The sequence below is a fragment of the Amphiura filiformis genome, chromosome 2, assembly GCF_039555335.1.
Source record: "Amphiura filiformis chromosome 2, Afil_fr2py, whole genome shotgun sequence".
Classification (NCBI taxonomy): Eukaryota; Metazoa; Echinodermata; class Ophiuroidea; order Amphilepidida; family Amphiuridae; genus Amphiura; species Amphiura filiformis.
Window position 1 is genome coordinate 63,269,189 of NC_092629.1, and position 12,528 is coordinate 63,281,716.

The window sequence follows — 12,528 nt, forward strand, 5'->3', positions numbered from 1 at the left end:
TACTCTGTAAATAAAGCAGCTACAATGCCCATCTTGAGTCTACTGATAGAACTAGAGAATTATACTTCAACATATGTACATGAGCCTCATAAGTCAAATATTATGGGCCCCAGGACCCCAAATGTTAAAACAAAAGGCCGGCCGTTTCTCACCAAATAAAGCAGCTTTAGGACTCAGACTTAGTACACAGATTGCAACTGAAAATTTCATTGTTATATGTACATGTGAGCCCCATATATTACATTATATATAAAGAAGCTACAGGGCTCAGATTTGGTACTCAGATAGGTCTTCAGTATTATATTGTCATATGTATATATGACCCCCATATGTCATATAATATGGGCCTCAGGGCCCAAAACGCTAAAACATAGGGCCGACCGTTACTCAGTAAATAAAGCAGCTACAGTGCCCAGCTTGAGTCTACTGATAGCACTAGAGAATTAAACTTCAACATATGTCCATGGGCCTCATAAGTCAAATATTATGGGCCCCAGGGCCCCAAATGTTAAAACAAAGGGCCGGCTGTTTCTCATCAAATAAAGCAGCTTCCGGGCTCAGAATTTGTACACAGTAGCACCTGAGAATTATATTGTTACTAACACCCACATACCCACCACCCACACACGTAGGACTAAACAGACATATCCGTATTATAATATAATAATTGGAAATACCAGCGTGAAGCGTTAAGGCTGTTACATTCAAATTACATACCCATTGGCTGTTCCATTTAATTTACATACTCCCTCTGAAATGGCCCCAAAATAGGCTGTTCCGTTTAATTTACATACTCCCTCTGAAATGGATGTTCCATTTAATTTACATACTCCCTCTGGAATAGTTTTCCCCTAATCATATTGCATAGCCTCACTGTGAATAAGAGAGACTGACAACAGCATCTATGGAGAGACGACTCCCCTGGGAGGGGACTTTTTACAATTTCTTTATTTTAAGTGCTACGAGAGTGCAACCTACATTCAATTAAAGCTTGTGACTTGGACTTTCACTTTTTACACATTTTCTGCCCAATTGGGCGACTTTTTACAATTTCTTTATTTTACGTCCTCAGCAAATAAGGACTGTAAGTTTGGGTACACCGATAACATGCTGGTATAGCCGTATTTGTGTACAAATATATAGCCTTCTAGTTACTTGACTACAATTCTTGCATCAGATCATAACCTCCACCATCTCTATTCATTCTGTTACTGCAGGTTAAAAGGAAAGGATCAATCCATTTCAAGATGTCAGTGCTGCAGACCTCAATCCAACTCGGCATTCACTCTATCCACGCCAACCCCATACCAAGCCAACGTATGCCCCAGTGGTATGTACAGCGCCACCATACAGATGAGGCTAGTGAATGCGGCGTATCATATCTGGGTGGAGAATACGGACCTCATCGTGGAACTGAAGAAAGAAATAGTATCCGGGATCAATCTATACTGCCAGTGCGGATTCAATGATGGCTATCTTACAGGTAAAACTAAAGCACATTTCTAAAGTTCTGTTTTTAACTTACATTGAGGCCTACCATTAAAACAATGTAAATTTTGAATTGCATTGCTCTGGCTGTTTTGATATGAGAAGCAAAAATGTATATAACAATGTCCCATATGATAGTACATTATACACTTCTGGTGTTGTCACTAAAATTCATCACGTTTTTGTTTGCATTATCTAAACAAAACATATCTCTAGCGTTAAATTTTTCTGGGTAATGAGAAAAATATGAACTTTTTTCCCGATACCAAAATCTCAAGTTTTAAAGAAGAAAAATGGGGGTGAGGATGCCATCTGTTGATTGAATTAAGGGCCTTTAAAGTTTAAGATAGGCTAATTTGATCATAACAGCTAAAGCCCCCCACCCACCCAAAGTTTGTATCAGAAACATTTGGTCAGAAAACTATGTGCTATACACTTTTTTGCCTTTGTATAATTTGTTATGTCCATTTCTCTCAATATATTCCAAAGATGGTTTCCGAATTTGACACCTTGCTGAAGAATTAGTGTATGTATATACTTTTTACTTCGTTTGATGATTGGATATGGTGGCCTGATATGCTGTCTGGTTTTGTGTCATGTTGTATGCATATTTATGAATATTAATGAGCTTATTTGCATATTGCATATTATTTGTATTTACCAACCTTTGTTATTTACACACCTTTGTGTGGGGGCCACCTTAATTACGAACCGTGTAATTCAAGAAATACAGAAAACACAAGCGCGACCATTAAGAAAACATATGGGGTTAATCTTGATGATCGACCAGGCAATTAACTTGAGTTAAACATTTAGGGATGAAATTAAAACTCAAAAGGCAGTCAACCACCGGTTATGGGGGGTTGGAACCGGTTTATATTGTTCTGAACAATGCGGTTTTGATTTCATCCCTTAAGGGTGGTCTTAACCCTGGAATTATGGAAACTTTCGGGCTTCATAACTGCTAAATTATTAGTCTAAAGAATATAAAAGTATACATTTTTAGACTGGAAATGACTTGCTGAATTCATCTGTGAGGTCTAATTTGGGCCAAAATGCTCATTTTGGAGAAAATCCCAAAAAATGGGTTTTTGGCCCAAATTTTTCGTCTAGAACGTAACAAAAAAAATTGTTTGGCCAAAAATTTTTTTTATTAATTTTAAAAACTAGATAAAAATATCTAGGGAGCGTTTTTTATTTTTTGAATTTTGACCAACTTTGAGAAATTTGCACCAAAAATGGTCAAAAATGCAAAATTTTCAAAAAAATCATAAAAAAGCCTGATTTTCGCCCAAATTTCAAATATTTTTGGTGAAGTTGGTCAAAATTCAAAAAAATGAAAAAACGCTCCATAGATATTTTTATCTAGTTTTTAAAAATTAATAAAAAAAAATTTTTGGCCACACAATTTTTTTGTTACGCTTACTGAAAAAATTTGGGCCAAAAACCCGTTTTTGGGATTTTCTCAAAAATGAGCATTTTGGCCCAAATTGGACCTCACAGATGAATTCATCAAGTCATTTCCATTCTAAAAATGTATACTTTTATATTCTTTAGACTAATAATTTAGCAGTTATGAGGCCCGAAAGTTTTCATAATTCCAGGGTTCAGACCAACCTTAAGGGTTTAAAAGCACTGAAATTTTTCCCCCGTTACAGATGACGATATCATGAATGGTAGTTGTATATACCAGCCTACCAGTATTATACCAATCTCTGCATTCTAAATGATAACTGTTACCAATATCATTGCGGTGCCGTCCCTCCAGATTATATAACCTATTCATAACCTCATTAATAAACGCAATGGGTGCGATCCAATCATATTTTATTATTTGCGAAAACGCGAACGCAAATCGAGGTCATTAATATCTCACAATTGACCGCAAAATGCGTAATTGTTCCAATGTCGCACACAATTGACTTCTGCGTGCGCGGTATTGTGCGTCCAACAAACTGGCGCTGCAAGCTGGCTGCCAGATTTGGATTATGCGCTACCATATTTGCACAGATTGTGATACGCACTTTTGTTATTGGTCGTTCTGTTTTAGCCTGATCGATTTTTGGCAAGGGAAGATGTAAAAATCATCTATTTTTATAAACTTTTGAGCAAAATTGTGTGTTATTTTGTAAGGTGAAGAAATTAAAGTGACGAAATGAATGAGGTTAATAACTTTGCATCGGTAATATATGGGCATTGTGAAAAATCTAAACATTTTGCTTTGGACCTCGGAATATCCCTCGGGCTACGCCTCGGGATATTCTTCGGTTCCAAAGGCAAAATGTTTAGATTTTTCACAATGCCCTCCAAATAACCGATGCGCGCAGTTATTAACCTCTAATTCATACACTCTAAGATACGGAGAACCAATCAGAGCCATCGTTAGGAAAATCCAAACCATGCATTGATTGTGTCTAAATGCACAGGCACACACTCCGCCTACTACACGCAGTGCTTTCGGACACATTTATTTTTCTTGCAGGTTGATGTATTTATATTTGCTTATATTTTCCAACACTTTTAGTGATAATTTTGTTATAAAAACAGCAAAAATTTTGTGTTTCTTTTCTTGTTGTGTATTAGATGCATGAACATCAGCGCGCATGCGTTATTTTTGTCTAATTTCTCTCCCAACAAGTAATATGTGTTCATTAACCTATAAATTATGCATAGTTTACCATTTACCCCCCTCACAGATGACAAGATTATGAATGGCAGTGTGATATACCAGGCTACTATGCTGGCAGTAAATTCAAACCAATCTCTCCACCTCATTGAGAGCTATCATCAATATATCCATGAAACACCACAGATTAGTCTCCATGGCACAGTCTATGTTGTAGACGGCAAGTGTGTGGAAAATTGCAAAGGAAACACTCCAGCTAAGCCGGAGTCTAGGACAGGTAAGAAAAGATGCATTATGCCCTTAGCCAGAATTTTTTCATAGGTTTTTCCAAATGCAGACCTTTTCAAGAGAAATCTTGAAAAGTAGACCTTGATTCAATCTGCAATTGATTATTGGATCCTGTTTTTTAAACAAATTTCACAGGAAGTTCATGATTCGGAGTATATTTATCAAAATGTTGACATTTTTGGCCCAATTTTGCTCTTTTTTAATAGACAAAGCAGATCTTTTGCAGATTTATGGGGGAGGGGGGCACCATACCCACCTTGCTACGGGCCTGCCTGCAACCTTATGATTCACGCTAACTATGGGATTAAAAGGGTGGTCCAATTTTTATCCCCACCAAACAAGAGTACTACAGAATGAGCTCCGATGTATGCCAGGGTGTATGTTAACTTTTGGCAAAAAAATGTTAACCCTGGCTTCTTTTGTTGATTTTTCCCACATGCTTTGATGATTTCAATTGGACTTTGACACAATTACCCTTTCTTTTTAAAATATTTTTTCTTTTGTTATGAACCAAAAAAGCCTGCAAACCTTGTGGGGACACATTATGCACCCTGTAATTTTTTTTCTCTCACCAGGTCTTTCACCAGCAGAAGAAGAATCCATAGTAGTCTTGTGTATTGTGTTTTCAGCCACTATCATTGTATCAGTCTACTTATGTGTCAGATATAGACATAAAATATGGTAATTACTTACACTTTATAGACTATTTTGAATCAAGATCAAAAAAGTTCAGAAACCATGTGCAGTAAGCGGTACTTATTCAGTAAGCTAGCCATGATGATGTCATGAATCATGGTTCCCTTTTGAAAGAGAATACAGCTTATTTAGCCAATGTCAATGTGGGTTCATCAAAGCAAATATTTTATACTTATTGAACTACTGTAAAAGTGATAATATTTGTGTGTGTAATTTTTTGGGCTTTGCCAATTTGGAACTACATAGCTTGTTTTTAATTTCACGATTTTGAGTTTTCATACATAGACCTATACATTAAAAGAACATATTCATGTGTTTTTATTTTCGCAGTAGCTGTGCGTAAAGCGCAAAAATTAATGTACCGCAAAAATGTTCACTTTTACAATAACACCTCCGATATTTAGTAATTTGCGATATGATTGTAATGGAAAGAAAAATGCAAATGTTCGTCATTCCTCAGTACAAATAATTTTGACAAAAATAACACTAATGTACTAACATTAATCACTTGTACAAGACATACCCACAAAACAAAATCACTATTTAATTTCAGCTTCTATGTCGAAGATAAGTGTCACTCCATCAATTGTGACCTAGGTTGGTCCTGTTGATGTGTTATGACCATCCCGTACCGCCAGTGGCGGCATCAGGATTTTTTTTGGGGGGGGGGGGCAAAGTGAATTTCAGGGATGGCAAAATCAAAAATTTTGCACAAAATTGCAGCAAAAAGTGTGATTGTGGGGTTTTGGCTCAAAAGTGGGGGGGGCGGGGTGGGGAAAGAAAAATATGGGGGGGCAAATGCACCTCAGTGGCTGCCACTGCATACCGCATGTGAACATCGCAAATGCATTCAACTAATATTTCGATCATTTGAATAAAACTAGGGGACCCATCGTTGTATACATTGATCTCAGATTGTGTCACAAATTCAGTGCCGAAACTTGATTTTTGCAGGGTATTGAAAACACATTGAGGGTAAAAGGTTAGAATATGGCTTTAATCATTTCATATATTATTTTATTCACTTGTACCACCAACAGGTCTTACATGAAGAGAACCCATGACATTTCTGTAGTAGGAGAATTCCCAGTCATATTTAGACGTTCACAAAATGATCAGAATCCTGTCCTGCCAGATGATGAAAACGAAAATTCAGTCAACGGATTTGCCAATCCGGTGTACATGTATCAAAGTCCCAGTGAGGCAAGTGTCCCAAGAATTGTGGTTGAGGAACACCGCAGTACATCTGGAAGAAGTAGTCCCAGAACTGTGGAAAAGGAGCAAGGTGCATCTGGAAGAAGTAGTCCCAGAACTGTGGTCAAGGAGCAAGGTGCATCTGGAAGAAGTAGTCCCAAAGTTGCAGTCAGAGACCAAGGAGCATCTGGAAGGAGTAGTCCCAGGAATGTGGTCATTGATCAAGGAGCATCTGGAAGGAGTAGTCCCAGAAATATGGTCAGTGAGCAAGGAGCATCTGGAAGGAGTAGTCCCAGGAATGTGGTCAGTGAGCAAGGAGCATCTGGAAGGAATAGTCCCAGAAATCTTGTCAGTGAGCAAGGAGCATCTGGAAGGAGTAGTCCCAGGAATTTGATCAGTGATCATTCATCTGGGGAAGTGAGCAATGGTGTATTCAGAACTGGAAGTCTTTTGTCCAAAGCAAAGAAAATTCTTGATGGGAAAATGCACTTTGAAAATCCACTTTTTGGGGTCGGGTCAAGTCCTGCACAAACGCATGTGACACCGGAAGAAGGAAATGAAAGAAACAAAGAAAATACAAACACAGTGGAAGTTACACAAGATACTGTTAAGAAATTTGACAACATTCATTCAAAAAAAGACAAAAAGCAGAAGCAACCAGAAAGTTTTGCCAATCCCCTGTATGGTTTCAATACAGGTCCTGCTGAATTGGAAGTAACTGTAACACAAGATGAGAATGAAGCTGTTGAAACCACAAGGAACCGTGATGATCTTGAAACTGTGGATAGAGGAATCCAGGGAGAGGCGCCGAATTTGGAAGGTGCAAAAACGGCTAGTGGAGATGATATTGAAGGACAAAGGGAGGATGGGGTTAAAGAAAGATTTTTAAAAAAATTCAAAAGATCCCATAATGGCCATAAGAGCAAAGAAGCAGCAATGGCCGACTCTGAGCCTTCTAGATTTGTGCATATGTGATGTGATCAAGCTAAATCAGACCTAGCTTTTATATATATTTCATTATTCTGAGCAACACAAATATTGCGATGGAGTTTTCCTCAAAATATAGCTCTGAAAATGGCACATACAATGAAATTTTCAACTTAATTTTGATTTTGCTTAGCAAATGATTCATTTAGCCTGATCACATCACATAGCGACTGCTCAGTGCCAGAAGTGGGTAAGTGCAATAGCTGCCCTGTGAACATTTCGCAATTTACACACAGTATATCACACTCATTTACGCATGGCAGCTGTTGCACTTACCCTATTGCCTATAACTAAGTGTCTCCCCTACCATGGTGGCAAAAACATCATAGTGCACTCTTTGAAAATGACCCTTTTTTTTTGTTCTCTCAGAACCCTTGGTGGGTGGAACCATAAAATGATTTAATAGTACTCTGAAGAACATTTTTGGTTCTATGAAACTCATGTAGAACCTTTTTTTATTGGTTCTACAAAAGGTTCTGGTTCTAGGGGAACTTCTCTATTAAATCATCAAGGTTCATAACAACCCTTTGGAGAACCAAAAAGTTCTGAATGACTTTCAAAGAAAGTGGCATAAACTCCTTTTTTGTTTCCCCTAAGAACCTCCAAGGGTTCTCCTGAGAGAATAAAAGCTTTTGGAACTAGGCTTTCTGAAGATTGTTTGGGAGGCAATCGTCTCTCTAGAATGAAGATAGTCACCAACTAAACTTTGCAGCTATTTAACCAAACAAAACATTTAATATAATTATAGCTAATGATTGTGTGAGTATGTTTGACCCCTCGGATATTCACCATTGCCTCAATAGCCGACCACTCCTGGTTGACTTCCTATCCTATACAAGGAAATATAGCTCATTGTAGGCCTATTGAATTCAATGTGTGTGCTAACTGATGTCAGCCCTTTGACTGATCATCACATTTTCTTGCCAAATATATAAATGGTGCTAATTATATCAATTATAATCATTATGCTCATTTTATTATCAAAAACAGTTACTGAAATATATTTGATACCAATTGTACACATATAATTATACCGTAGTGCTTTGAATTATATATGCAACCATTTTATCTCAAAGGTAGATTTGTATGGTGTCCTTTATTAATGAAGTCATGTAACTTTTAGTCTAGCTTAAAAAGTCTAGCTTAAAAGCTAGACTTTTTTTGATAAATATTTCCCAAGAAGCTGCTTTTTTAATTTTTATTATTTTCATTATTATTATTGTTGTTGTTGTTGTTGTTGTTGTTGTTGTTGTTGTTGTTGTTGTTGTTGTTGTTGTTGTTGTTGTTGTTGTTGTTGTTGTTATTATTATTGATAAATAACAATATCCCCTGCCATGGTCTAACACAGACTGTACATACTGCAGTTACTGTCCGTTTTCCTATACACAATACACAGTGCTCTCACTATTGACGCGCGACCTTTACAAATAGTGAATGTTAGAAGTATATTGCATTTGCCTAGTTAACATCACTGTGTGAAAAATAACCGGCCAATATTTAAACTATTCTCCAAACTTCTAGCAAATATATTTCTCTAACATGACCTAAAATTACAGCTAGGTTAGATGTTCAGAAATAGTCGCACTTTCGTAGAATATGAGTGAGGGCAAAGCATAGCTAGCTCATAGCTAGCCAACTCCCCGTGTTAATTGAATGGAGATTTGACCGAAAATATTGAGCTATATTGGTAACGGACCGCTCTGTTCTGAAGGATGCCACAAAAAAACGGTACAAGCTACATTTAAATTATTCTATGAAATTCTAGAAAATAAAGTTTTGTAACATGTCCTAAATTTTTAGCTAATTTAGGTGTTTGGAAATAGTCGCACTTTTGTGTTTTAGGATAGCACTTGTTCAGTGCCTAGTATATGGGACCATGACAACCCCTCTCTGCGCTGGCGCGCCTCGCTGGCCGCGAAGCGCACCCCCCTCGAGGAACTAGATCTGCGCTGGCGCGCCTCACTGGCCGCTTCGCGGCCATGCGCGCTTCACGCGCACCCCCTCGAGGAACTAGATCTAGTTCTATTTTAGGAAGGATATGTAAACGACAGATAACACCAAAAATATGAAGAAATTATTTCCAAACCGTGTTAAGTCAACAATCATTATGTTGCTCATTTTCAAGAATGAAAAAAAACAAAAAGCAGGCCATTGTCTCATTTCGTGAACAAAGGTACACATACCATTGTTTCCTTGCGTTTCCTTTATAATCAGTTCCCCAACTGAAGCTGTATTATAGCACCTCATAGCGATACCGCACATATAAAACAGACACATGTGCACAACCAGAGAAGATCCGATTTAATCAGTTGAGCTGTTTCAATGAGTGTTATCTTGGTTTAATAGCTTTTAATGGGGTTAAGTCCTGCAAAGGTCGAGATGAATTCTACTGTAGACATGACTGCATCATGATCAAACTGATTGGTACCCGACTGATTATTAACACTGCAATTGGACTATTCCAGAATATAGATACACACCCACTATAGAGGAGTTCGGATTTCTGGATTTGTTGTCCAGTCATAAATAGGCCTATAAATATTGTTGGAAATTCAGACTTAAAAAAAAATGCATTTCCTAGCCTTTTCCAGTGACATTGGCTACTGGAATTTATCTAAATACCCAACAACAACGGGTAAAATTGATGGCGCTATACTGAACTGCATTCCAACCAGGCTTCCAACTTACATAGGGCCAGGCAGACATTGTTTTTTATTCGATTCTGAATTTATAGGAAAATTACATTGTTGTCCCATTCGTATAGTACAAAAATGAAAATATATCAAAATTGGCCTATATCGCTTTAATCCCTTCTCTCAAACCTCAACAGAAAGAAAATCTGACGGGCTCGTCGGAGAAATCAGTTTGAAAAAAAAACGGTGAAGAATAGGTCTATAATAGGCCTAATACTAATAGGCCTAACAGAAGAAAAAAACAGCTTCATTGATAATCAATTTTGGCATGCGCAAAACTCTGGGTACAATGACGATGTTTGCTAATTTTGTGATACTTCAGGCACATTCTCCGATAAAGTGTTCAAAAAGCCAAATCTGTGTCGCCCATAGTTCAAGTCGTATTCAGACTTGTTTCGTTAGAAAGAAATGACTTTTATTAATATAACTAATACTTAGGAGTTGCTTTATAAAGTATGTGGGGCTAGAGGTTGTAACATGCCTAGAAAGTATAAAACAATAAAGCTGATTATGCATAAATCCATTGTTTTCCTCCATGTCGCCAGCCAAGGTGCGTTCCGTATAATGTGTCCCTGTTCGCTATACATGCGCGCATTATAATGGATTATAGGTACTTTTCATTAGCTGGTATCATGCCCTAATTATAAATTATAAAACATCACAACGCAGGTTATTAAATTTTTCCAACAGGTCTTTGAGACTATGTCGCCAAAATTGTTCACAGATACGTTACCATATTTCTAATGGATAGCAATCTGTCAAAATAACTAGCTATATGAATGTTCTCATATGTGATGGATCAAGCAGGCTCCATAGTTATATTATATATGTGGTACATAACACAATGGTTTCAAAGTAAAAAAAAATATGGTCTATTAATGGCAAAATATCCTGACGTTACGTTCATGTCGTCACAGATACGTTACCTAAATTCTACTCCCCTCAAAAAAAACGCTGTGATAAATGAAGCCAAATACCATACCAGACTTTAGTACATTGGGTGATGACTGCTCAAGTATGAGTATTAAGTCGGTAAGTTTTTACACTTGCACGATTAAGACAAAAGTGTGAAAGGGCTTCACAGATACGTTACCACTGATACGTTACCACCAATGCGTACAAGTAATATTGCTCAAAAATAAAGTATTGTTGAAAAATCACCCATGCATTGTTTTGTGCTCCGAAACTAGTAAAGTTTACGATTCTGAATGATTTTCATGAATTCTTCGTGGTTGGAATTTTGCAATTACCAAGCCCAAACTTGCACGCTTTATAGGAGAATGAGCCTTCACTATATGGTTCAAGGACCACAATGGAATTTCGTATACTTTTATGTGTACTTTTTGTGTTTTTATCCTTAGTTGAATACTGCATAAAGTGAAATAAAAGAGATAGCCTATGAATCAGCGGGATTGCCACGGCCTTTACTGAAGGATAAAGATACACTCTTAAAAATATTTTACTCAACCTGAGTAAAGGTCACAACTCAACAAAATGAGAAAAAACTTATTCAAATTGAGGAAATACTATCCATTGAGCTCCTATTGATAAATATAGTACCCAACATTGAGGGTACTTTTTTTATCAATATGAGCTCAATGCAATGTTGGGTATTATTTACTCAATTGAGTAATTCTTTACTCAATTTGTTGATTTAATTTTTTTACTTGAGTAAAGTTAAGAGTGTAGGCACTGAGCCGATCTCTCCGTATTTGACGCTTTATGGTAAGGCCTAATACACCGGGGGCCTACAAAATTAAAAACATGTTCGTTTGACCTTTCGCGACCGACCGACACAAAAAATGACGATGGGGTTGGAAACATTTGTTGCCGTATAAGAATACAGCACCTTTTGGCCAATACGTTTATCGCTCATTCTACAAAATCCGGTGCTAATAGCCTTTTTTTCCATTCTTTGGTCCACGAACACTTTGTCGAACATTTAGGGCATCAAATATGTTGTTTTTCTGGTAGAACTCAACGAGATCTACACGGACATATATAGTTTTCCATACTTTAAATGCTTTCTTCAGCCTGATTAACCCAAAAATCGCTAAAAATGCGTTTCCACTGCTCAAGTGTCACATCTAACCCTGAATATTTTCTTTGAATAAATGCGATTTCTTTACATACTTGTTGTTTTTTAATTAAATAACGCACCATCATATTGTTTATCAACATTATTTTTTGTTCATCTTCTGTAAAAATGCTAGTTTCCCCCTACACAATCATGCACCCATGCATAAATAACCATGGTAACGGATTTTCGACTACCCTGGAGGCGGGTGACCCCTATATGTTTGTACTGAACAGAGTGACCTGATTGACCGCCATTCGCAAGCATAAACAAACCGAGAAACAAATCTCCTCTCAGTCCTACTTTACTGACAATTTTTATTCGCGAATATAAATGTGGTCACGAAGCGCATTCTGCTTGTTGTGGGGCTTTGAAGATATTAGGGAAATTATTATTTTTTGAACAATAAAACATTATTAACATTTTATAATGAATTATAATCCGGGATTATAATGGCAATTTGCGTTTTAAAACCAAAT

General features: G+C 37.1%; 1 protein-coding gene across 1 annotated transcript in view; it reads left to right on the forward strand.

Moving 5' to 3' along the window:
* Positions 1–8,421, forward strand: part of LOC140146518 (uncharacterized) — a 66,588-nt gene extending 58,167 nt beyond the window's left edge. Inside the window, exons 13-16 of the mRNA XM_072168393.1 lie at positions 1,218–1,483; positions 4,185–4,391; positions 4,978–5,083; positions 6,139–8,421. Of these exons, the coding sequence (XP_072024494.1) occupies positions 1,218–1,483; positions 4,185–4,391; positions 4,978–5,083; positions 6,139–7,267 (1,708 nt within the window). The 3' untranslated portion in view covers positions 7,268–8,421. The remainder of the gene's footprint in view (positions 1–1,217; positions 1,484–4,184; positions 4,392–4,977; positions 5,084–6,138) is intronic.
* Positions 8,422–12,528: the final 4,107 nt, after the last annotated feature.